The sequence below is a fragment of the Syngnathus floridae genome, chromosome 17, assembly GCF_059516105.1.
Source record: "Syngnathus floridae isolate MCC-2025c chromosome 17, RoL_Sflo_1.0, whole genome shotgun sequence".
NCBI lineage: Eukaryota > Metazoa > Chordata > Actinopteri > Syngnathiformes > Syngnathidae > Syngnathus > Syngnathus floridae.
Window position 1 is genome coordinate 12,544,096 of NC_142429.1, and position 22,733 is coordinate 12,566,828.

Genomic DNA, 22,733 nt, shown 5'->3' on the forward strand with positions numbered 1-22,733 from the left:
GCATTGCTCAAATTGGCAAATCTTAGCAAGCTACAGAAGACTTTCTGCATCACATGAATATTTTTTTAGCATGTGGTTTGGAAGTTTATTATGCAAATGAATTTGCTTGCTTTGTACATTTTAGAGACACGCACATTGGCGAGATAGCGGCAGTACTTATGTGTATTAGGTTGCTTTGGGCAGAACAAACCGCAAAAGACAGGTCACATTGATCCAGCTGTCTAATTGGGGCGCCTATCATTTGTAATGTACTTAAAAATTTAAATTAAAATTGTTAAAAATTATCGCATACAGTTAAATAGAGCATCGGACAGGTTGAGGCAAATATCTAGCATGTGGTTTAGACGTCTATCATGCAAATGAGTTTTTGTACTTTTAACACACATGCACACTGGCAAGATAACAGTACTACTTTATTTCTTAGGTTGTTTTGGGCAAAACAACGAAAGGTGCATCGCATTGACCCAGCACCAGACAGGTTGAGGCAAATATGCTGCTACTCGGTGGCAGCACTTGGAATTCATCTAGCCTTTCTGATATGGTCAATTTCATAAGGATCCCGGTATGAATAGGACCACTCTGGCCTTTACTTCACTCTGAACTGGGTGGTACCACCCAGTACATGTGCCGAGGCTGGCCGTGTAGTTACGCAACTCTGCTTTGAATTGAAAGCTAAGGCCCTGGAAGTTACACGCTACGTTTATAAATTCAATTGACTATAGCAGCAACCTGGACTGGACAGCAACAGCCTTTTTTGTAGTCAAACAGCCAATGAAGACATCAAGCCCTGTAACAAAACATGCAATAAGTTTCACATTCAAGAGCAGCACCATTGATTGAGGCACATTGCGAATGATGACTGACACCAAAGTTGACTTTATTTACAAGACCACCAACAGGAAGCAAACACACCACTGTTGATTTTATTCACAAGAATGCCCACATGATGCATGACGATTCAAAACAAACCAAAAAATGGCTCTGACTAGACTCAACAGCTTTTACTCTTACAGAAAAATGTACCAACATTTTGCAAGATTCTGAGTTCGGTGGCCATTTTAAAGCAGGGTTGCCAAAGATGACTTACTGATCGCAACAGAGACCGTATGTACACTTGTCGTTTGCATCTATGGGTGTCTGGCTACTTGGCTTTTGTCAACAATTTAGAATGCATGCAGCTTTTCTTTGTGTAGTTAAAAAAATAAATAAAAAGCCTGACACTGCATATTTAAGTCAATTTGGTTTCAGCCTAACTTTACAATTGTCTTGTCATTGAGAATGTCTCAAATGATTCCAGTTTGTATGCACGATAGACTGCCAATGCCAATGTTTAAAATGGACCACTTGAATTCAGTTCACAGTTTAATTGCAGTTCAGTGGTACACACACAATTACAGTACAAACAGTTCATTTCATGATTAAAAAAACAACAGTAAAACAACAATATTGCAAAATGACGCGGCGCTGAGAGAAAGAAAGCGGCATCATGCAGATAGCCAGTGTGCACACCCAGTGAAAAAGTGGAGGGAGGGAGGGAAGGAAAGAAAGGACAAAAGAAAAAACGCAGTCATACTCTCCTTAAATGCTGGCTGGGCGCTTTGCCCTCGCCGCATCCGCACCCGTCCGTCTCGTGTCGGCCGCTCATCACGGGCGAAGGTTGGCTCCCCCCACGGCCGGTATTCGACGTTTGGACTCATCCTCCGCCTTGTGCCACTGCAAAAAGAAAAACGGCTCTGTTGCATGCGGTTCACTTCTGTGGACGTACTCATTACCTGTCTATTAAAGCTTGCTCCTATTTTAAGCTCCCTTCATTAATAGCGTGTGCACACATGAATGTTTTTGTTTTCTTTTTATGTCTGTTCCTATATGAAGAATTCAATGCTTATAATTTCTTTCTTTGTCGTAAAGTGCTTTGAGCTGCATTTCTTGTATGAAAGGTGCTCTACAAATAAAGTTTTTTATTATTACCCTCTGGTCTCGCGGTCCTGTCCAGTCCCTCTCTGTGCAGGCACTCGTCCGATCCAGTGCCCCAGCAATCCTGAAAGGCAGACATATTGTGTTGGTTTTGGCAAGGGGAAAAATTCCACTAGCACCCCCCCAACCTAGACTAAGGTAAGTTTGAATCAGGTAACTAGCGGCACGCACGGGCTGGCGCATGTCTCATACGGCCCTCCCGCATTGGCGCAATCCGGGTTATGAAATGTTTAACCCCTTACAAAAAGGGAGGGAGGGAGGAAGGGAGGGAGGGAGAGAGCGAGAGGAGATGAAAAGAGGCTTTGGTGCGCACTTAAGCGTAACCGGCCAGTTCCCCCTGAGTAGAGCTGGCTTGGCCCCGAGAGGAAAAAAAGAGGAAAACGTGACGTCACGGAGAGCGTCACGGAGAATCTCCTTGTCCTCGACACCGTCGACGACACTGGGACCCAGTCTGGCAGACATTATACCCTGGTATTCCACAAAGGGCAAGGTATAGCCACGTTCCACCCTGAGTGCACCAGGCCATGCAGGTACTGCCGGGCGCGTTGGAGAAAGAGAGCGCGAGAGAGAGAGAGAGAGAGAGAGAGAGAGAGAGAGAGAGAGAGAGAGAGAGAGAGAGAGAGAGAGAGAGAGAGGGAGGGAGGGAGGGAAGGAGGGGGGGCAGGGGGTGTCTACTTTGCCGATTCGTATCTAGAGGGTCACAGCAACCCAAATGCCCGTGCGTGCTACTAGTTACCCTATTCAAATAGACAGGGGTAGGGAAAACACAAAAGAAAAACCAAAGTCATACTCCCCGAAACACTGGCTGCATCTGCACCCATCAGTCTCGTGTGGGCCGCTCGTCACGGGCCAAGGTCCGGGTCTGCTCCGGCCGGTGTTGGACTCGTCTTCCGCCTCGCACAAGTGCAAAAAGACAAACGGCACTCAGTTGCATGCGGCTCACTTGTGTCAACGTACTCATTACCTGCCCCCTCCCTGGTCTTGTGGGTGCAGCCCAGTCCCTCTCGGTGCAGGCTGGCCCTCGTCCCATCCGCCGCCCCGGCAACCCTGAACGGCAGACAAATAAGGAAATCAAATTAAAACCAACACTGTGTACACTACGCTTGCAGATTGGATTGCCATGTCACCGCCTCTGGCCAGCCTTGGCCAGTCGTGCATCAGGCTCCTCTTCAACACTTGGCGACTGCTTTCTTTGGGTGATTCCTTCCTTTGCACCCCGCTCACCAATCGCGGGTCTGGTGGCCTCCGTCCACCGGCTCTTCGTTTCATACATCGTCTCTTCCACCTAGCAAGACAAGCACAAAAGTCTCGCTGCGCCGTCGCTTGCGCTTGCGCAGTCGCTTGCGCTTGCCGGCGCTTGCCGTCGCTGCGCGGTCGCTTGCGCTTGCCGTCGCTTGCGCGGTCGCTTGCAATCGCTTGCGCTTGCCGTCGCTTGCGCGGTCGCTTGCGCTTGCCGTCGCTGCGCGGTCGCTTGCGCTTGCCGTCGCTGCGCGGTCGCTTGCGCTTGCCGTCGCTGCGCGGTCGCTTGCGCTTGCCGTCGCTGCGCGTTTGGCACTCAATGAGGGCTGCACAACATTTTGGAAAATCAATGATATGGCAGTATTGGGCCAGACCACTGCATTGAGGCAAGTTGTGCAAAATTCTTGGATGGAGGTTAACTATTTGATCGCAATGAGATCAGTTAGATGAGTTAACTTTAACTTACATCAATGACTTATCGTCTTAACTCATTACAAATAGTTAGGCAAGAAAGCATTTTTCATTTGAGACATGAAAATAAAAAATTCTTTGCTGTCTTAAAGTGCATGTCAATAACCTAGACCACCATATGGCAGTTTTCCAATACACGTGCAGCCCTACACACACGTCACCATTGGTGTCCAAATGGCAGCCTCGGGGCAACTTGATCAACACACCACACGACTGAACACGACACTGCTTTGTAGCACTAAATATCAATGGCAACATTTCGTGATTGATTTAATGAATTTGCGTCAAAGAATTCAGAATTTGTTTCAGTATGCAGCCCTCAAGCAGACATTGGGACACCGCTGGTGTAATTTAAAAAAGAAAAAAAGAATCCATTTCACACGTTGAAGCTGCGCAGGTCGACGCCTCCAGGGAAGCGGGTCTCCCTCACAACTCGGCGACGTCAGAGCGATGCCACAGTGGTACGTTCACCTCTGATCAGATCGTGTCACATCCCGGTCGCCATCTGCAGAAAGAGAAACAAATGTTAGAAACACAAACAGCACCCCAAGTTGTCGGTCACTTGCTTACTTGATCACAGCGGCTAGCTACGATTGGTGAGCATCGCCCGGTCGGATCGGGCCGTGCGCCCCCCCCTTTCGCGTCCGGCCTGCAAATGGCAGAACATGCAATGAGTTGGGCGCTGCTCGCATCATTACGTCTTCCTCGTGGACCGGCTCGCCCAAACACCGCCCCCTACACCTAGAGAACAAAGGACACACAGCTTAGATCAAGCACGACAGTGGTAGGTTAGAAAAAGACACAAAATGTTACCGTCTCGCTCCAATGCTGCCCTACACCTAAGGGGAGAACAAAGAACGCAAGTACCACAGCGGTGGTAGGTTAGGGTTAGATGAAGTGCAACAGTGGCAGGTTAGAAAAAGACAAAATGGTACAAGTCAAATTGCAAAATTGGACATTCGGGATCGGCTCGCTCCAACGCCGCCCTACACCGATGGGGGAGAACAAAGAATGCAGCAAGTACAACAGTGGCAGGTTAGAAAAAGACAAAATGGTACACATCATATGGCAAAATTGAACATTCGGATCCACATCAAAGTTTCGTTTTGTCTCCGTCCACGTAACCACGTCCTCCCCCAAGTGAGCCGTCAATGGCAACAAAGCACAAGACAACGCTGGATCCAGACAAGCCACAACCACAGCACACCTCTTAAGCAAGACCAACCATCAGAGCCCCAAACACTGGCCACACCTGCAACCTTTCCGTCGTGCACCCATAACCAAAGGCAACCACACTGCCCCCTCCTGGGCACATGATCCGCAAACATCGACTTTTGCAGCGTGCTGCTTGATTCTTGACTTGATATAGCATTGCTCTTTTGGATAGGCCATTGCCCCTTTGGATAGGCCATTGCTCCTTTGGATAGGCCATTGCTCCTTTGGATAGGCCATTGCTCCTTTGGATAGGCCATTGCTCCTTTGGATAGGCCATTGCTCCTTTGGATAGGCCATTGCTCCTTTGGATAGGCCATTGCTCCTTTGGATAGGCCATTGCTCCTTTGGATAGGCCATTGCTCCTTTGGATAGGCCATTGCTCCTTTGGATAGGCCATTGCTCCTTTGGATAGGCCATTGCTCCTTTGGATAGGCCATTGCTCCTTTGGATAGGCCATTGCTCCTTTGGATAGGCCATTGCTCCTTTGGACAGGCCATTGCTCCTTTGGACAGGCCATTGCGCCTTTGGACAGGCCATTGCGCCTTTGGACAGGCCATTGCGCCTTTGGATAGGCCATTGCGCCTTTGGATAGGCCATTGCGCCTTTGGATAGGCCATTGCACCTTTGGATAGGCCATTGCACCTTTGGATAGGCCATTGCGCCTTTGGATAGGCCATTGTGCCTTTTCATATGGAATTATACTTTTCCCATTCGGCTCCTCTTGCAGCCTACAAAAACACACAGCCATTAATTGTGTGCTGGGAAGCTAAAACTCGACAACCATTGTGTGTTGGGAAGCACAAACTCACCTGATTTAGGACTACTCTTCCTCAGTGTCCTCAACATCACTGAAAGGGCTCCTTCAAGAGCCTCCTGCTTGCTTTGTATAGAGGGATGCTGGCTGGGCGGGCTTTTTAAGTGCTACAAAAGACAAGCAAATTATTGCAACAAAAATAGACATTGAGTAGAGTGCCAATGGCATGATTTTTTTGACCAACAATTATCCATACTAGGAGTTTTACATTTGAAAAAAATTATTATATTGTAGTAAGTTACGATAATTGATCAAAATTGTAGTTAATATTTTAATTTGATACATTCTAAGTAGAGTTTTACATTTGAAAAAATATAGAATCATTACATTGTGGTAAATTACAAGAATTATTAAAGATTATAATTCGTATTTTAATTTCATCATCTACAACTCACCTCACATTGGACAGATGATCCAGGTTGGCGGCGCTGCGTCCAAAAGGGGAGAAAATAACCCACGCAAATGTTTGTTGCGTAACGGAACGAGCGGGCGGGCGCCATCTTTGAATGGATTTGGTCCGATTTGGACATGACGTAACACATACGTTGCATTCACCAGTTTGCATGACACGGAAATGGCACACGGATGATACAAAATAATCAAAAATGGTTTAGTTGACTAGAGTCAAACTAACATTTCCTATAGTCCGACAAACACGCGCTTATCGGCGGCGTCATTTACGAACCTTCTACAGACAAACGAATGAAAAAATGCTGGCCAGCATTAAAAAAAACAACCGCGAAAGACATTTAAAATACCACCAAAACGCGCAACGACACGACGCAAAGTGGATTGTGGCGTGCCGTGCCGAAACCTCAAGCACTCCCTAGACAGCGAAAATCCTGCAAGAAATAATAAATGGCATCGTAAGAAACTGCAAACATTTGCTCACGGGCTAAATGGCCTGCGGCTTACAATTTACCTCCGTCGCGGTGGACGTGACGTGGCCGAGTCACGAGTACGAAAAACAAAAACGGCTTGTGAGAAAAGGCAACAAAGCGTGCCAATCGTGCAACAAACACGGACGGCGTCCGTCGTGAAAAACGGCAGGAGACGACAAACATTTGCTTGCATGCTCGCTTACCTGAGAAACCGTCCTCCGCCGCCGCCGCCGCCGCCACGCGCTCGGTGGCACCTGCATATGATAACTCCCCTTGGGCGAGCACACCTGTCTTCAATTGACCTAAAGACCTGACGTCACATCCGTCGATTCAAATCTTCTTCTTCTGATCGTCCAGCGGCCCTCGGCACACTGCCGCCACCAGGTGGTCGCCTGTCATGGCGACTACTGTGGAAAGGGTGGCTTCGGATGACTATCCGTTGAAACACCCAACATGTTTGGATGGAGGGTACCCTATCAATATGACCAAATCTCCTTTTGTTTCCGAGCAGGCTCTGGTCGAGTGGTTAACGCCATTGCCTTCAATCAAATGAAAATATTTGTCTAGCCCTAAATCACAAACAGTCTCAAAGGGCTTCGCATAGACAAAAATTGACAATTATTCTCAAAGCATCCCCTGATCTTAAGCTCCCAAAAGGGCAAGGAAAAACTCAAAAACCCCTGCCAGGCAGGGGGACGCCATTGCCTTCAATCAAATGAAAAGATTTGTATCGATAGTTCATCCTAAAATGAATTGTTCTGGCAAAAATTCTGCGGCCGTTGCAGTGCTCCCGTGGACTCGTTTTCAATTCAGTTGTTAAGAAACACCACACCGTTGCACAGAGACAATTCTTGAGTCATAGCAAATCAAGGATTTTCAAACGGGTCCAAACAAGTTATTCCGTCATGGCTACAAAGATCTTTAGATCTTTTCGGTCACTCTCGCGAACTTTATTATCTTGGAAAACATGTTGGAATGCGGCCCCAAGGACTCGAGCTTGACACCTGTGACCTTTGACCATGATAGTTCCCTAATAAAATGGCCTGTTATTAGGTACACTTGAAAATGGCGGTGTACCTAACGGAGGGTCCGTGTGATTCCCTCCTTGAGCGCACCTGCCTGAAATGTTTTAGCTCCTGCGGAACGTGAAAATGACCAAAAGCGTGCTCTGCATGTGCAAAAGGAAATCATCAGCGTTGATCAGAGACGCTGAGTCGGATCACAGTCAATCATCAGTTTCCGCCTCCTTCCCAACAAGTCAGGCTTGGTAGCATGTATTTTTGTCTTTGTCCAAAAAAATGTCTTGATGATTGATTAGGGATTGATCAATTAGTCATGGTTTCTTCAGCGACTTGTGTTAAATGTTTCTTCAGTCAGCCAGCCGGGCAACGCATGAGCACATTCGTGATGTAATCGTGGAACTCACATCATTTCATAGCTATTGGTTTGATTTTAGGTCCACGTTTGCTTGCTCGTGTGAAAAATGAACCCGACACAACGCTGCCCTCTAGTGGTACCTGAAGACATCACGTGCCTCAAAAGTCATGAAGGTAAGAAAAAACGGTTACATTTAATCACGCACGCAAACAGATACAGTAGAATTAAAAATACATTCAAATTGCACATTTCATTCAATGTGTTTTTGTTTGGGAAAAGGGACGGCAACATATAGTTGCGAAAATGAGCTTAGCATTAGGCTCGTTTGTCAGTCCAGAAGGTGAGCGGCGTGTCGACGGCAGTACTCGCTGAAGGTGAAGTGCTCCACGGCGAACGGGACGTCCTTCCACTTCTTGACCGTGGTCCTGCCGCCGGGCGTCTCCAGGACAAAGTGCTTGATGGCCAAGTTGGGCAGCAGCGCCAGCTTGTGGTACTTAAGCTCGTAGCCCCACCGCTGCAACGCAATGCATGGTGGGACACTCGCGACGCAACAATGGGCTTTTTCCCCCATCTGGAAACGACCCGATGAATCGTTTGTCCAGAAACTACGGCGGTAGTAAGCTTCTAGTCTTGATCGTGCCTGACCGTTATTGCGACACGTACGCTCCAACGCTCTATCTGCGTGACTGCTAGTGAAAAGTCAAGGCAAAGTCGACCGATACCTTGTTGCAATTGCCGTTGTTGCACGTGATGTTGCAGCCTGGCTCCCAGTCCTCAAACGTCTTGTCCAGACGCACCAGATTGCCCTCGTTGTAGCGACTCCTGAGACCGGAGACTGGTGTCAAACATCAGGCGGTCGGTGCCTGCCGCTCCGTTGGCCGCACGCCAGCTGACCTGAATTGCGGGTTGACGTTGACGTAATGCGTTTTGTCCAGCAGCCGGATGTCGCTTCCTCGCGCCACAGCCGTCAAGCAGTTGGCGCACAGCAGCTGGACTTGGGCGGCCGAGTAGCCGCCGCTGCCGCCGCCACCGCCGCCGTTCTTCTCCTCCTCCTCCGTGCGCATCTCTGCCAGCCGAGCGCGCTGCTGGAGCTGGGCGATCTGGAGCGGGTTTGGTTGCCAGTCTGAGCGCGACTCTTCTTGGTTTTGGTCAAATCATTTCAAGATACGTGATAAAAGTCCCAAAAAAATAGCGTGGGTTCTCTTTGGCCTGGCAGGCTCACTCACCTTGGCCCTGAACTCCGGCGGGCTCATCTGGTGAATGGTGCCGACGGCGGCGGCGGTGAGGCCCTCCAGGTAAGTGTTGAGGTGCTCGCGTCGCTCCTCGGGCCCGCCGCGCTGGGCCACCAGCGAGTAGTGGCTGTCTTGGGCGCGGGCGCGACCGCGCGCCTGCTGCTGGGCGATCTCGTTGGTCAGCAGGCCGTAGCGCACCACCAGGTTGCACTCGCTGATGTCCAGGCCCTCTTCGGCCACGCTGGTGGCGATCAGGAGGTTGACGGAGCCCAGGCGGAAATTGCGGATGGTTTCGTTGCGTTCGTGCTGCGGGAAAAGTGACAGTTGATCCGAGCGGGTTGCGAGATACCACGGCGTCTTTGCGGTGCGCTCGCTCGGTCGGCTCAATTGTTTCGGTGATCTACGACGCTAGCCGGCTCACCTGCGTCATGCCGGCGCCGCCGGTCACGGCGGCGGGCTTAATGCCGGCCGAGCGCACTTCGTCTTTGGCGAGCGCCCATCGGTGTAGTGCCTGCGTGCTCCGGCGGGTCTTGCTGAAGATGATTCCTCTGGACTGGGCGTTGGGAGAAAAGTGCCTCAGCAGGATGCTCTCCAGCTGCTCCATTTTGGGGTTTGTGTAACGTGTGTCGCGAGCCAGGGTCAGCAGCCCGGCTTGGTTCTCTGCGGGCCGAGTAAGCCGTGTTGGAATCGAAAAATGTCCAGTTTTTCAAAGAGAAGCAGCCACCTTGGAAAAGATTGACCAGAAAGCGGTCGATGTCATCCATGATGGTGGTCTGTGTGTAGAAGTCCTTGAGAGAAGTCAGCGCGTCCTCCATCAGCAGCGTGTCGTGGATCAGCAGCGCGTCGTTGTACTGCCGCAGATGGATGGCGCATTGTTGCAGTCGCCTGTCGCGCTCCTTCACGCCTGCAATCCGCCGTTGGCATCAGCTCAAGTGCAATCACAATCAAATCTGGATTCGCAAATTGCAGCGGGATGGATGACATTGGAGTTGGAAGTGTATTTTTCTTGCGTTTACATTCCACTTGCTGTGGAAGTTCAACCAAAAGTTTGAACATTTCTTCCAGCTAAGCTAGAAGTCAAAGGACCTCGCTTCTGCAGTGCAACCACATCGCTCTCGTACTCCTGCGTGCCAAACTCTCGGAGGGTGACGTCCTCGGGAGGCTCCATGAAAGCGTGGATAGCTTGCATCATCCGCTTCACGTGCGCACCAAATGGATCCTACACGCGCAGTCAGTCCGCCCGCTTAGATGCTTGGAACAAAATAGTGGCGTGCGTGCGTGCGTGCGTGCGCGCGCGCGTACCTCCTGTCTTTTGTCCACAATATCAAAGGTTTGAAGAGGCCTGGCTATTTTTACGTTGAGCTCGTCAATGCAGTTTTGGGCGCAAACGATGGCGCAGTCCAAGTTGGCGCACATCTGATACACACGTGATCATGGCAAATGCACACCATCCAAATGTACGGAAGCGTTTGTACCTGCAGGACATGCTGCACGGCCTTCTCCGGACTTTTGGCTCCTCCCGATCCCAGCGACGCCGTGAGGCCGAGGATCTGCGGCAGCCGTCCGTCGCCGCCGCTCATCTTCTTCTCCAGGTAGAGCCTCATGATCTTGCTATACACCGTCTTCTTGACAGTGCGGTGACACTCGTCCACCACGAGCAGGGTGATGTCTGCGAGCGCGCGTGCGTTCACGGCAACATCACCCGCCGTTGGCTCGCTCGCTCGCTCGCTCGGGGTTCTCGCGTCAACCTACCCGAGAGCTCCACGTGTTTGTCCTCCTCATCGCTGTCCAGGGCATTCAGGAGGATCTGCGCCGTGCACACGAGAAGGTCGCGGTCACGCAGCACGGCGCCCAGGAAATCCTTTTCGTGGCTGTCGCTGCTCACTGCTGTCACTTTGTAGGCGTGCCCCAAGAATGGGTGGAACTCCTTGCTATAGTGCTGCTCAACCAGGTGCACCTGGAAGAGTCAAAGCAACACTGACAACCGGAGTGGGCTAAGTCCGTTTTGATCATTCGGTGATGACAAGCGCTTAACTAAATGCATGGGTGGATGGAAAAAGGAATGCAGTTCAAATGAATACATTTGATGATCCTTACCGTATTGACCAGGACCACCACCTTGGCCCCAGGCGTCCTTTCCAAGTGCTTGCGGGCCACGTAGACGGCGGCTCGCGTCTTCCCCGCTCCCGTTGGCAGCCACACGATGATGTTCTCCCCCTGCAGAGCCCTTTGGACCACCTCCTCCTGGTACCCGTGAAGAATCACATCTGCCATCCCGGAACGTCTGGAACAGGTGGCTAAAAGGAACTTGACTTCAACTAACTTGTGTTCAGAGAGCCGAATGTCAAGGACCCAGCCGTCTCGTCTCGGCGAAACTCACTAAAGCGATCAGCTGACCAACAGGAAAACGAAAGTAAACCCGAGTACTCGGAGCCGAGCCGAGCCGAGCGGGGCGGGGCTCGGTAGGAACGACACGATTTCAATACGTAGTTATTCGAATACAGTTATGACACGCTGTAGCTAGCGTGCTGGACGGCTTCCAAATAGTGCTGCAGCCAAGCCTTTAGCAAAAAGATGGAGAAGAAAGTATGAATGTTGACAAGTCGCATGCAAATGCACGCATTGGCATTGGCGTGCTTGCTCCTCCTCCTCCTCGCGTGGGAAGATGGATGAAACTCAACGACATGACGACATGAAACCCAAATGTGAGGAGTCAGTCGAGAGGAAGTCAAGTGAGCTAGCTTGCTACACTTGACGACTAAAGATGACTTAGCACAAAATTTCTTTATTGTCATGAACAGTACTATAGTGACGGCAAATGGCAGGCATTTCAACATTGGGACCCAAAAGGTATGCGCAGGCATGCGCGCGCCCGCCCGCCCGCTTGGGGGCGGGGCTAAATAGCTTGTCTGTTCTTGTTCCTTGATGTGCTTCTTACTTCTGCCACAACGTCACGGAAACGCAACACTTGATAGTTCAAGTAAAAAACCTTTTTTTTTCTGGATGTACATGAAGGCAGCACATTCTTCCCAATGAATGCACTTTTTTTGAAGACAGAAGTACAGCAAATGTCTGTTTTAACCTCAGATCTAGATGGAACCGCTTTTTAAGCACAAAGGAGCTCAAATGCCTTCATTCACTATGACGAACAAGACCTAAAAGGTTCATCGGAACACGTGTTTGCTTTCGTGCTCTTTTTTTTAAATACATTTCTTATGTACAACAAAATAATAAGCGCAGTAGGGAGGCTTCAAGTGTGTCAGTAACCGAAGGCAGCGTGGCGGCTTTCAAGTCCCCGAGGTCCAGTTTTTGGCGACATGTGGAATGACATTTGACTCTTTTTTGAAATAAAGTGGGTTTCTGGTGTAGAACTTTGGTACTGCGTTTTGCCGCATTGGAGTCCTGCGCAAAAAAGTAAAAAAAACCAACAAACCCAGCAGCAGCAGCAGCAGCAGCAGCAGCAGCAGCAACAACAACAACAACAACAACAACAACAACAACAACAACAATAACAAAAAACCATGTTCATTTTTCAATGAGGCCACCGTCTTTGAGCTTGAAGTAGAAGAACTTTTCGAGCGTGTTGGCCGACTTGCAATACTCGCTGTCGGGCGGGTTGTACTCGCGGCAGTTGGTGATGATGCGCTGCAGGTCGGCGATGAACAGCTTCTTGGTCACGTAGTAGCGATTCTTCAGGCGCTCCGTCATGGTCTTCAGGTCTGCGCAGATCATAGAAAAAGCAAAGAAAGAAAGAATGTAGGTGAATAATCACTTTCAACTAAGCCCGGGTGAGAGATACTATTTGGAAAGATGACACGGAATGAGCGGCGGCGGCATACCGATGGGAAAGCGGATGATCTCGTAGTAATCGGGCGCTTCGGACTTCTTGACGGGTTCCATGAAGGGCCAAGCGTCAGGGTGAGTCTAAAATTGTCACAAATGTTTGCGTGCAGCCAAAAGCGGTGAAAGCTGGCTACTCCAAGTATGCTTACGGTAGCTACCTTTATTTGGGCCAGTAGGTTCTTGAGCATATTGTACAATACATCGGGGTCCTTCACTTCTTTCCTATTCAACAAAAGCAAGTCATCAAATGTGGATTTGAAATCAAGGATTTCCATTTCCTATTTGACTGCAATGTCCATTTTGCACTACCAAAGGGTGAGCTTGTTGGAACAAAGTCCAATTGCGTTCCATATTACAGATTGGAAAGGCATGCGCTCCACTCATTGCCACTTACACTTTCTCCTTGACGCTTGGCTTCCAGCCTGTTTCTCCTTGGGGACAATAAAGAAAAGAACTTGAGCACACTTTAGCTAATATTGCGGCGCTGCCGGACGGCCGGCGACGCTCACGTATGCCGGGAATGCTCTCCACGGGGATCTGTCGCACGCCCTCTTTGAAGCAGGTGAGGCCCGGGTAGACCTTCCTGATCTGACTCTGCTTCCTCTCGATCAGCTTCTTGATGATCTGACGGGGAGGGCAGGGAAGGCAAGGCAGTTGGAGGGGCGACGCGACGTAACCGTTAGCATCTGCGCACGTGCGCACATCCAATGAGACGGCTAACCTCTTTCTGCCTCTTGATGATATGCGACAGCTCCGTGTAGGGGATCCTGGGGTTCAGCTCACACTCCATCAGCGTGGCTCCCTCGTAATCTTTAATGTAGCCCAGGTAGCGGCTCTTGGGCACTTTGATGTCTTTGGAAAATCCCTGCCAGAACCAGGTCCGATTTGATGGAAAGGAACCAAAACCCAAAAGTCGAGTGGAGAGAGAGAGAGAGACAGAGAGAGCGAGAGAGCGAGCGAGCGAGCGAGAGAGAGCTCACCTGCTTTTTGAAGTAGCCAATTGCGTACTCGTCGGCGTAGGTGAGGAAGTAGAGGATGTTGTGCTTGATGTGGTACTCCTTCAGGTGGTTCATCAAGTGTGTGCCGTAGCCCTGACCGAGGGAGAGTACATTTGAGTTGGAGTCTTGTTCAGATAAAGCCGCCGGCCTCGCGTACCTTCACTTGCTCGTTGGAGGTGACGGCGCAGAAGACGATCTCTGTGAAGCCCTGGGTGGGAAACATCCTAAAACAGATGCCCCCGATGACGCGGCCGTCTTTGATCAGGGCTAAAGTCTTGTGCTTCCTTTTGGTTGAAAAAAAGAAAAACAAAGGAAAACTTGTGAGGAGCGCTTGCCAGTGGCGGACCGGACCGGCCCGGACCGGCCCGGCCCGGACCAGACCAGCCCAGACCAGAGGAGGGATCTTACGGGTCAAAGACGAGGCGCGTGATGTACTCTTTGGGCATGCGAGGTAACTGGTGCGAGAAGACATTCTGCAGGCCCACCAGCCACATCAGGATCTTCTTGTTGGACTTTTGGGACAGCGAGTTGCCGATCACGTGGAACTCGATGATGCCGCGACGCTCCTCCAGACGGGCTGTCTCGTCACGGGCCGCGTTGGGCGTCAGCAGGTTGGTCTGCAAACGGAAACGTGTCCCGTGGCTTCTGTTCCGACACTAGCCGTGATCAAATGGCAATATCACCACCTCGGGGCCCAACATGGCGGCGGGGTCGGTGATGGTCATCATGACCTCGTTGACCAGCTCCATTGGAATGTCGCCCATCACCCGGATGCGCTTTGCGTCCTCCAGCGTCAGCGCCTCGGGGAGTTTACGCTTCTCGCCTGAAAAGAGGAAGAGCGGGTCATGACGAGGATTTTGGGCAGCACCCCGCGCACATCCGAGACGCTAACCTGGAATGAGCTCGGAACCCGACGCATCCAGAGACGAACCGGCGGCGCTCAGAGCCTTGGAGAGGGCGGACGAGCAGGACGCCGCCGCCGCCGCCGCCGGACCGATCACTGCACGACCACGCTCGCATTTTTAGATATTATGTATGCTATCGATCCCTCTTTAATGTTTTAATGACACACGTGAGAAGTAAAAATGGAAAATGTCGTCCCTCCCTCCCTCCCTCCCTCCCTCCCTCGCTCTCACCCGTCTGATGTCCCAGCTGCGTCCCGTCGGCGGCAGGCACGGTGAAGTCGGCCTCCCAGATGGGAGAATTTTCCCCGTAGATTTCCTCCTCCAGCATAGAGAGAAACCTGTCCGCAACGCATGCAATTCCTTTGGCAAAGTGCGCCAAATAGTTCCGGAGGCCGATATTTTCAAGTCGAAGGAGACGATTGGCCGAGTAATCAGCATTGCCACATATGGAGCCACGGTTAGTCGGCTTGAAGTGAACGACGCACGCTTGAACTTGGACGACTCATTTGACGGTCAGCCGTAAAAGTGGCAATCGTCGGTCGGGCGAGGCTTACTTGGGAAAGTGCGTCAAGATGAGCGTGCGCTTCTCAGGCAGCAGCTTGTCCTTTTCCACGCGGAACTTCTCCAGGAGCTGGCGCCGCGTGACGGTGAAGATGGACTTGAGCAGGCTGCGCCCAAAGACGTGCGTGGTCTCGTAGCGCGGCAGGCTGTCGTTGCTCTGCGGCACGTGGCAGTAGCACAGCCAGCGCGTGTAGTCCACCTTGTAGGCCGTGCCGTCGTCCTTCTGCGTGCGCTGCCGGTACTGCGTGGGCGTCTCCAGCTTCCAGTAGTTGAGGCACAGCAGGAACATCTTGGACAGCTCGAACATGGTCTGGCGCTCCTTGGGCGCCAGGTGGCTGAATTTGTACTGCACAAAGTTCAACACGCCCTTCGGAGAGGAAGATTGCAAAAATGTCTGTCATTTTTGCTTTTTGTTTTGAATATGACATGACATGACATGACATTGGCCATTCACCTGCTCGATGTTGGGTTTTTCAAAGGGCGGACTGCCCAGTGATCCTTCCACCACTGGCTGGCTCATCTGCAGGATGGATTTCCTCAGCAGCTACCAAAGAGAGACCATGTGATGACACACTTTGTACGGACGTGGCTTGAATGTGTGCCTGCGCTCACCTTGAACAGGTAGAAGTAGACCTGCTTGGTGTCCGTGTCCTCCTCCTTGTGCACGGACATAAACAGGTTCTCCACATCCACCACCATTCCGAGCAGCCTGTTGATCTCGTCCTCGGACACGTTCTCCAGGTGAGACACGTGATCGGCTGCAAGACGCAAAACCACGAGGCGGCGGAATGAACCTTGATGCATTCATCTCCAAGAGAATGTGGAGTCCCATCTTTTTGAAATGTTCACTTTCTCCCCACATTTGGGCTAATTGACGTAGTAACACGCTAAGTTCCTCCACCAATGTGACTTGGACACTCGTTTGTCTTTGCCTTATCAGTGACGCCGCTACAAAATGACGCTACACTTGAACATTTCGTTTCACGTAACATTCGGACAGACTTGAGGCAGCCGCTTGGTTGGTGAACTTCACTTGTTGCCAAGTGGTGATTTTGCAACGCTGCTCCGATGACAATCGGCAAGGCAATGTTTATAAACACTGTCAAACCTAAACTCTGAAATTGTGATGGGCTCAAGTCTGTTCGAGTGACACCTGAAAGACAATTGAAGTTGATAATGACTTTTGGGACACTCCACCCCACCCCACCCCGTCCTTCCGTATTCTGGGAGTCGCTAGGTACCGACCCAGGGCATGTCCACAACTGCGGCACGGCTCGCTCAGGCTGGCGGCATGTTGCTGCAGGTCGACACGGGGTGCCGTGGGAGGTTTCGGGTTCTTCCATCCGTTGCATTTGCATGTGTCACTGGCCTGAACACGAACACACATAGCAGAGAATAGAAAGAACGCCATGTGGATGGATGGATGGATGGATGGATGGAATACGTACAGCGATCGACTTTGTTGTGGTTTGGTGCCTTGAAGCGAACCTTCATTAGGCAGCTGAGTAGCGAGCGACGCGGGAAAGTTAACATTAGCTCTTGTCGCTATCTACGTGTTTATGAACTCTCACAAATAGAATAAATGCAGTCATTCCAGCGGAGTGAGTGCTTTGTTTTGAACTTTAGCCAGCCATGCTAATTGGCGAGCTAACTACCTTGCAGGCGGAGAAAACCCCAAGTTTCTCGAGCTTCTTCGCCCGTGGAAAGGCTCGAACTTGGGCTTTCTTCTGGCTGGCGCGTTGCTGCTGGCTCAGCCCAGGCCTGGCCGGGTCACTGTTCCCTGAACCGGAGCCGGTCGCCACGGTGGCGGCGCCAGACCCGGTCGACCCTGCAGCCGACTGGGCTTGGAGAAGCCGGGGTTGCAGGCCCTGCACCGCCGGGTCCGACATTTCAAACGCTTTCCTCTTCTACTTCTTCGCTTTCCGGTGAGCTCATGTGCTGCGTTTGGGTACGCTAGGAAAATTGACAAACAGCTGGCTGAGAAAAGGACGAAACATTATTCGTATTGACTATTCACTGCGATTCTCCCCTCTCTTAAAAGAACAAACAAACAAACAAAATATAGTCGTCAAGACTAATAACTAAACCTGATGCCACCGATGTATACTCTAATTCCTTCAACGGTGACCAATAAGCGCGTCCATGGAAAAATGCAATGTTATTGACGTACTCAAGTTAGAGAGCTTTTTAAATGAGACGTCAGAGTGCAAAATGTCATTTAGCACAATCCGCTAGGTTTTCAGGTACCCTGAAGGCAACGCGCTTTTCCAGAGGACAGTGGGTAGTGTAGTTTTTTTGTGTTTCGTCCATTCTCCCGCTAATAAACTTTTAACATTGGAAGTTAGTCCTCTTAATTCGTTAATAAAAATGGAGATTGATCTCTAAAAATGGAAGAATCTTTCATTTAAAATATAAAAATAGGTGTCACTAGACTGGATGTGATCATGTTTGCTTATCAGGAATTAGACACTGGGGAAAAACATATAACTTGTCCAGGTTTATTGGTAAAATTACATGGTTTTCTTTTTCCACCCACCTTGTCACTCTTCTACGCATAATACAAATGAAGAAAATTGCCAAGGTAAGCAACTAGAGTCACAAAGATGATGAGACAGGAAAACCCAGAGTCGAGCGTCTTGATTCACAAAGATGTTGAGACAGAACCAGTGCATTTCATACTATAGATTTAGCAAAGAAAATTAAGACATGGAACAAAAACAACAAAGAAATAATGCTGAGAAAGATGGGGAAGCTGATTGCTTCTGATTGGTTATAAACTCCACAAATTAGTTGTTATTGAGGTTTAATGTTCAACCTACGCATGGGTGATGTTAATGACATTACTATTTTTATGCTTGGGTAATCTAACAAGAAAAAAAGAAATCATAATGATGTTATCATAACATTTGTTATTATGAGGACGATATTGCGGCTGCACAGTTCTACCGAGAAGGAAGTCTGCCTGCTCTCCATCTTTTCCTGTTGCATTATTTTTTCCACACAAATACAGAAACAAAATTAAGTGAGCTTTCGTGATTTTTTTTTTTTTTAAATTTTTTTAATAATACCACAACTGGGATGTTTGTTCCCCTACGAGTCCACCATCAAAAGTTTGGGAGGGGTTGGGGGTCGGGGTCTTTAAAAGGTGATTGGTCGCCAGGCCGATGATGTCATCGGCCAGAGTTTGTAATTTCCGCCGTGTTTTGGTCCCAACGCCGTGACATTGTTTGACAGCTGGCTAATCATATCCGGTCCGGTCCGCTCCATCCGAGTGGGTTAAGTGGCTGGGATCAGCTGGAGTGGAGGACGCCATGCCCCGCCCCGTGAGGGTTAGTTGCCACCGCCGCCGCCCCCACAACACTGGCCGCCACCGCGACCTTGGGGTGCCGCCTCTTGCAGGTCCACACCGCCTCGGGCCCGGCCGCCACCGCCCGCCCCGCCCTGCGGCTCGTTCTTGGGGAGCTTCTTGGCTGTTAGGAATCAGTGGAGATGTTTTGTTAAAACATTTTTCCCTCACACATGGTCGTCGGCACGGTGGGTAATCAACGAGAGTCAAGAAAGCCAATCAAAATCGGTTTTTCTTGTTTTCCAAAATGATGACAAAAAAGTCATTCTAGTGACAGAAAACCCTTGCATTCTTGCCGGCCAATAAAAAGCCATTGTTTCCAAATGTTGGACGTTTTTCTACTGATACAAATAGAAAACATAAGTTCCATATGTGAAATACAAAATGAAATCATTTCCACCTTACTCAGGCAACTTTTCCCAAATCATATATTACAAATGCAACAAGGCTTACCTATTGCCATAAAAATCTCGTTCACATTCATGGCGGTCTTAGCTGACGTCTCCATGAAGAGCAAACTGTTGTCATCTGCGTACGCTTGGGCCTCCTGAAGACAATGCATGTGAGCAATTACACCAAAAAGCAATCATCAAACCAAAAACAAACGCGTCCGTTTCCAATCTTGACCTGGAAATCGACAGCTCTCTTGTTGGGCAAGTCGGCTTTATTCCCTGCCAGAGCGATAACAATGTTGGGGCTGGCCTGTCGCTGCAGCTCTTTCACCCAGTTCTTGGCACGTGTGAAAGTGTCCTTCAGAAAAGGAGAAGAAAGTTGGCAAAACATACATGCGTAGTTATATATAGTTATACATAGTTTCTCACGCACGCACGCACGCACGCGCGTGCCTACATATCCACTACAAATGATCAAGTGAGAGCACAAAGGTCAGTAGGAATAAAGTAATCATCAACCCAAATGGGAGGACAAGGGTCAGCAAACTAATAGCTTGAGTCTGCTCGTCTGAGCTTATGGCTTACTGTGTTGGTGATGTCATACACAACAATGGCCGCCTGGGCGCCTCTGTAATACATGGGCGCCAAGCTGTGGTAGCGCTCCTGGCCCGCAGTGTCCCAGATCTCAAACTTGACCGTTGTGTCATCCAAGCATACCGTCTGCGTCAGGAAGGCCGCTACGGCGGAAGAGAAAAGACGGCCGTTACTGGACTTTTTGACACACATTTATTTCACACTCCAAAACGGTAAAAACGACAAACATTTGTTGATCGGAAATATATTGTCCTGAAAACTTTGTGCTGGTGACAGCCATAACCGTGATAAGAGTTTACAGGGCGGGTGGGGGCTGCTGACTCAGGTCCTCGTCACATGACAGAGGAACCCGAGCTCTCACTTCCACGGTGCAGACTTTAGAAAAGAAAAGAAAAAAAAAAAAGTAATCTTCGACCAGCACGCCCGCTGACTTAGGTGAAGATTGAACCCACCTCCGATCGTGCTCTCTTGATACTCGTGGAATTGGCCTTTGACAAAGCGTAGCACCAGGCTGGACTTGCCCACCGCCGACTCGCCCAGCAGCACCAGCTTGAACTGGCAGATTTTGTTGCTGGGCGCCGCGGCGCCGTTGGTCCGCGCGGGTCCGCCTCGTCCGGCCATGAGTGGGACTTGATTCGGGGTGGGGGAAGGTCGACGCTGGCGGGCGGGCGGGCGGGCAGGCGGACGGGGTGGCCGGGTTCAGTTAGGGCAGGAGCCGAAAGGAGGAAACCAAGCCAGGGCAACTGAAAAACACAAGCGGTTCCACTTCAAAAGGCGTGAACTTGACGTTGCGATGATCAGCTGCTCGGCTCCACCACTGTCAGCGTCTGGCTGTGGGTTGTGGCCTACTGTTAACAGCGTTGTCATGTTGGATTTGTGCACATGCAAAAGTGCACCGGCGTGTCAGAATCTTATCAACAGTTTATATCTGCTCCGTAGGCATGTTTTAGAGTGCCGTGATGTAATATCTGAAAGCAAGTTATGTTTTAGCTTGCATTCACTCTGATGCTAACAGCACTCCGCTCTACGTATGACTTATCTTATTATTATCGATGCATTTTGACTGTGACTAAATATTGCAATGTGTTCATTTAAAAAAAAAAAAAAAAACACATTTTGTGAACGATACAAAAGGAGGAGCTGAACTTAACCCACGACTTCCTCATCCTGACACCAGCAGCTTGCGAGTTTTGTGCCGTTCTGTGTTGTAACACCTACCTACCGCTCAGTGGTACCATTCAAAAAGCTATACTTGCACTAAAACGTTGCGAAACGTGGAGGCGCTCTGCAACAGGACAGGAAACGAGGGAAGTGGAAAGAAAGTGAGCAGAAAAGCGTTTTACCGCTGAGCACGGTAAAAAGTAGGGATCAGCCTCGGCTGGGTCACATGGCTCCAGCGGGGAGGCGTCGAAACATGACAAAAGGTGAAGTTAAAACATCACGGCTGATGCAATCAACTCCAAGTGCCGCTGAGCCCGGCTTAATCTTCAACATGTGATGGCAGATCACGACTCCCTCCATAAAATATTCAACAGCAGCCAATGGGGAGACTCAAGCGCACACACACACTTTTGGAACATTTGTAGGTTTCATGATGGATGTGTAGGACACTGAAACCACATGACTGTCAGCCAGACCAACGGACTGACGTTTGAAATAATGCACCTCGATTGGCCCTCAGGTCAAATTATTTTCAAGGTTACCACCATCAGCTCAGTCAAAGTCTGTTTTATTGAAGGAAAAAAAAAATCATTTGAACCACAATTCAAAAGCAATGCCCCATTCTCATAAAATGTTCATTTACTTCTCTGGCCTTTTCTTGCATTAAAAATTTTGGCCATGTGTGTCAAGCGCCGATTGTTTTTCTTGGTTGTTTTTTTTTTTTTTTGCCCCTCTGGGATTTACAGAGCTGCTCACATCGACGGATGCTTTTTTGGTGGTTGTTGCTTGCATCCGTAATGGACCTCCACTGGGAAGTGGGTCAAAGAGGGAGAGAAAGAGTGGGACAAAGAGGCAAAAGAAAAGGCAGGAAGGAGGAGCTGTCAAGAGGAGGGGGCTATGATATATTCATGACGACCTCCTGTACATGATGCCGAGGCGAAAACTAACGGGTGCAGTCGCGTTTGAGGACGCGACTGACAAATATGGACAGGCAGGCTCACGATTGGCCTAAAAGGAGGTGAGGATAGTATGGGACTGGCTCTTTCTCGAAATGAAACCTTTATTTACACGGCGGATAAAACGTGCAAAATGAAGCTATCAATCAAGCTACTGTCAGCTCCAGTCACTCTCCTGAAGCAAATGCTAGCTCAGTAGCATCATCAGCTGAGCATAACAGCGAGATATCGGAAGGGAGGAAGGAAGGAAGGAAGGAAGGAAGGAAGCTCCCTCCGTCCCTCCCTCCCTCCCCCCAGAAAAAAAACTTCACATTCCGCTTACGTTAGCAGCCTAACATCAAAGTAACCTAAACGCCGTTTCACGATGATACAAATCGGCGTTTCCTCTCGTTTGTTACTGTGGCCGGCAATTGTGTCATGATATGAAGTCGTGTCGTGTTGTTTTTTTTCCTGGACGTTCGGTTCGGTCTCGGCTACCTAGCGAAGCAGCATCACCACTTTGACTGAGATCGCTTTTGGAACATGAGCAACGTTTAGCTCATTTTCATTAATAATTAAACGACTAGTGTTACGATCGACCCACTGGTTCATTAGGTATTTCAATAGATTTGACTTACATCACTCTTTCTTCCTTGGCTGCTCTCATCGGCCGTCTTCTCCTCCGTCTTCTTTTTGGGCTCTGTGGCCTTTCCTTCCGGGAACCGCCCACTTTGACGTCCTTGTCCGCCTGACCAATGAAAGCCGTACGCAACAAGTATCGCGAGACTTTAATAT

The 22,733-nt window shown here is 49.7% G+C and overlaps 3 protein-coding genes across 7 annotated transcripts; all 3 read right to left on the reverse strand.

Annotated features, from left to right (window-relative positions):
• Nucleotides 1–856: 856 nt before the first annotated feature.
• dhx58 (DEXH (Asp-Glu-X-His) box polypeptide 58) lies at nt 857–11,840 on the reverse strand. 5 transcript variants are annotated; one of them, XM_088358803.1, is made up of 17 exons: nt 11,301–11,840; nt 10,956–11,160; nt 10,679–10,872; nt 10,506–10,619; nt 10,290–10,422; nt 9,928–10,107; nt 9,625–9,863; nt 9,198–9,509; nt 8,866–9,071; nt 8,694–8,793; nt 6,798–8,485; nt 5,709–5,820; nt 4,255–5,627; nt 4,067–4,189; nt 2,939–3,259; nt 1,969–2,868; nt 857–1,713 (listed from the first exon to the last, which is right to left on the reverse strand). In XM_088358803.1, exons 1-11 carry the CDS (start codon nt 11,475–11,477, stop codon nt 8,300–8,302), a joined length of 2,046 nt encoding a protein of 681 aa, XP_088214929.1. In that variant the 5' UTR covers nt 11,478–11,840; the 3' UTR covers nt 857–1,713; nt 1,969–2,868; nt 2,939–3,259; nt 4,067–4,189; nt 4,255–5,627; nt 5,709–5,820; nt 6,798–8,299. The 5 variants fall into 5 exon arrangements, with proteins under 5 accessions (XP_088214929.1, XP_088214928.1, XP_088214931.1 ...); XM_088358802.1 differs by having other exon boundaries at nt 2,939–3,021; nt 3,102–4,189; XM_088358805.1 differs by having other exon boundaries at nt 2,939–4,189; nt 4,255–4,333.
• Nucleotides 11,841–11,972: 132 nt separating this feature from the next.
• Nucleotides 11,973–17,543, reverse strand: kat2a (K(lysine) acetyltransferase 2A). The gene is made up of 17 exons (XM_088358800.1): nt 17,166–17,543; nt 16,756–16,879; nt 16,123–16,268; nt 15,965–16,054; nt 15,504–15,877; nt 15,181–15,287; nt 14,937–15,044; nt 14,731–14,867; nt 14,453–14,661; nt 14,202–14,328; nt 14,027–14,137; nt 13,768–13,911; nt 13,556–13,670; nt 13,441–13,477; nt 13,205–13,268; nt 13,043–13,127; nt 11,973–12,922 (listed from the first exon to the last, which is right to left on the reverse strand). Exons 1-17 carry the CDS (start codon nt 17,397–17,399, stop codon nt 12,729–12,731), a joined length of 2,406 nt encoding a protein of 801 aa, XP_088214926.1. The 5' UTR covers nt 17,400–17,543; the 3' UTR covers nt 11,973–12,728.
• A 1,003-nt stretch (nt 17,544–18,546) lies between these two features.
• Nucleotides 18,547–22,704, reverse strand: rab5c (RAB5C, member RAS oncogene family). Its single transcript, XM_088358807.1, has 6 exons — nt 22,577–22,704; nt 20,295–20,585; nt 19,834–19,985; nt 19,484–19,606; nt 19,310–19,403; nt 18,547–18,980 (listed from the first exon to the last, which is right to left on the reverse strand). The coding sequence occupies exons 2-6, from the start codon at nt 20,461–20,463 to the stop codon at nt 18,841–18,843; spliced, it is 678 nt and encodes a 225-aa protein (XP_088214933.1). The 5' UTR covers nt 20,464–20,585; nt 22,577–22,704; the 3' UTR covers nt 18,547–18,840.
• Between the last annotated feature and the right edge of the window lie 29 nt (nt 22,705–22,733).

Coding starts and splice junctions, on each gene's coding strand:
- dhx58 (XM_088358804.1), bottom strand. CDS start 11,477: ATGGCAGATGTGATTCTTCACGGGTACCAGGAGGAGGTGGTCCAAAGG. Junction 10,423..10,505: donor TTGTGGACAAAAGACAGGAG/GTACGCGCGCGC, acceptor CTGCGCGTGTAG/GATCCATTTGGTGCGCACGT. Junction 9,510..9,624: donor GCGGCGCCGGCATGACGCAG/GTGAGCCGGCTA, acceptor CTTTTCCCGCAG/CACGAACGCAACGAAACCAT.
- kat2a (XM_088358800.1), bottom strand. CDS start 17,399: ATGTCGGACCCGGCGGTGCAGGGCCTGCAACCCCGGCTTCTCCAAGCC. Junction 15,288..15,503: donor ATCTTGACGCACTTTCCCAA/GTAAGCCTCGCC, acceptor CGTTGCGGACAG/GTTTCTCTCTATGCTGGAGG. Junction 14,868..14,936: donor GGGTTCCGAGCTCATTCCAG/GTTAGCGTCTCG, acceptor TCCTCTTTTCAG/GCGAGAAGCGTAAACTCCCC.
- rab5c (XM_088358807.1), bottom strand. CDS start 20,463: ATGGCCGGACGAGGCGGACCCGCGCGGACCAACGGCGCCGCGGCGCCC. Junction 19,986..20,294: donor TCAAGAGAGCACGATCGGAG/GTGGGTTCAATC, acceptor CTTCCGCCGTAG/CGGCCTTCCTGACGCAGACG. Junction 19,607..19,833: donor TGTATGACATCACCAACACA/GTAAGCCATAAG, acceptor CCTTTTCTGAAG/GACACTTTCACACGTGCCAA.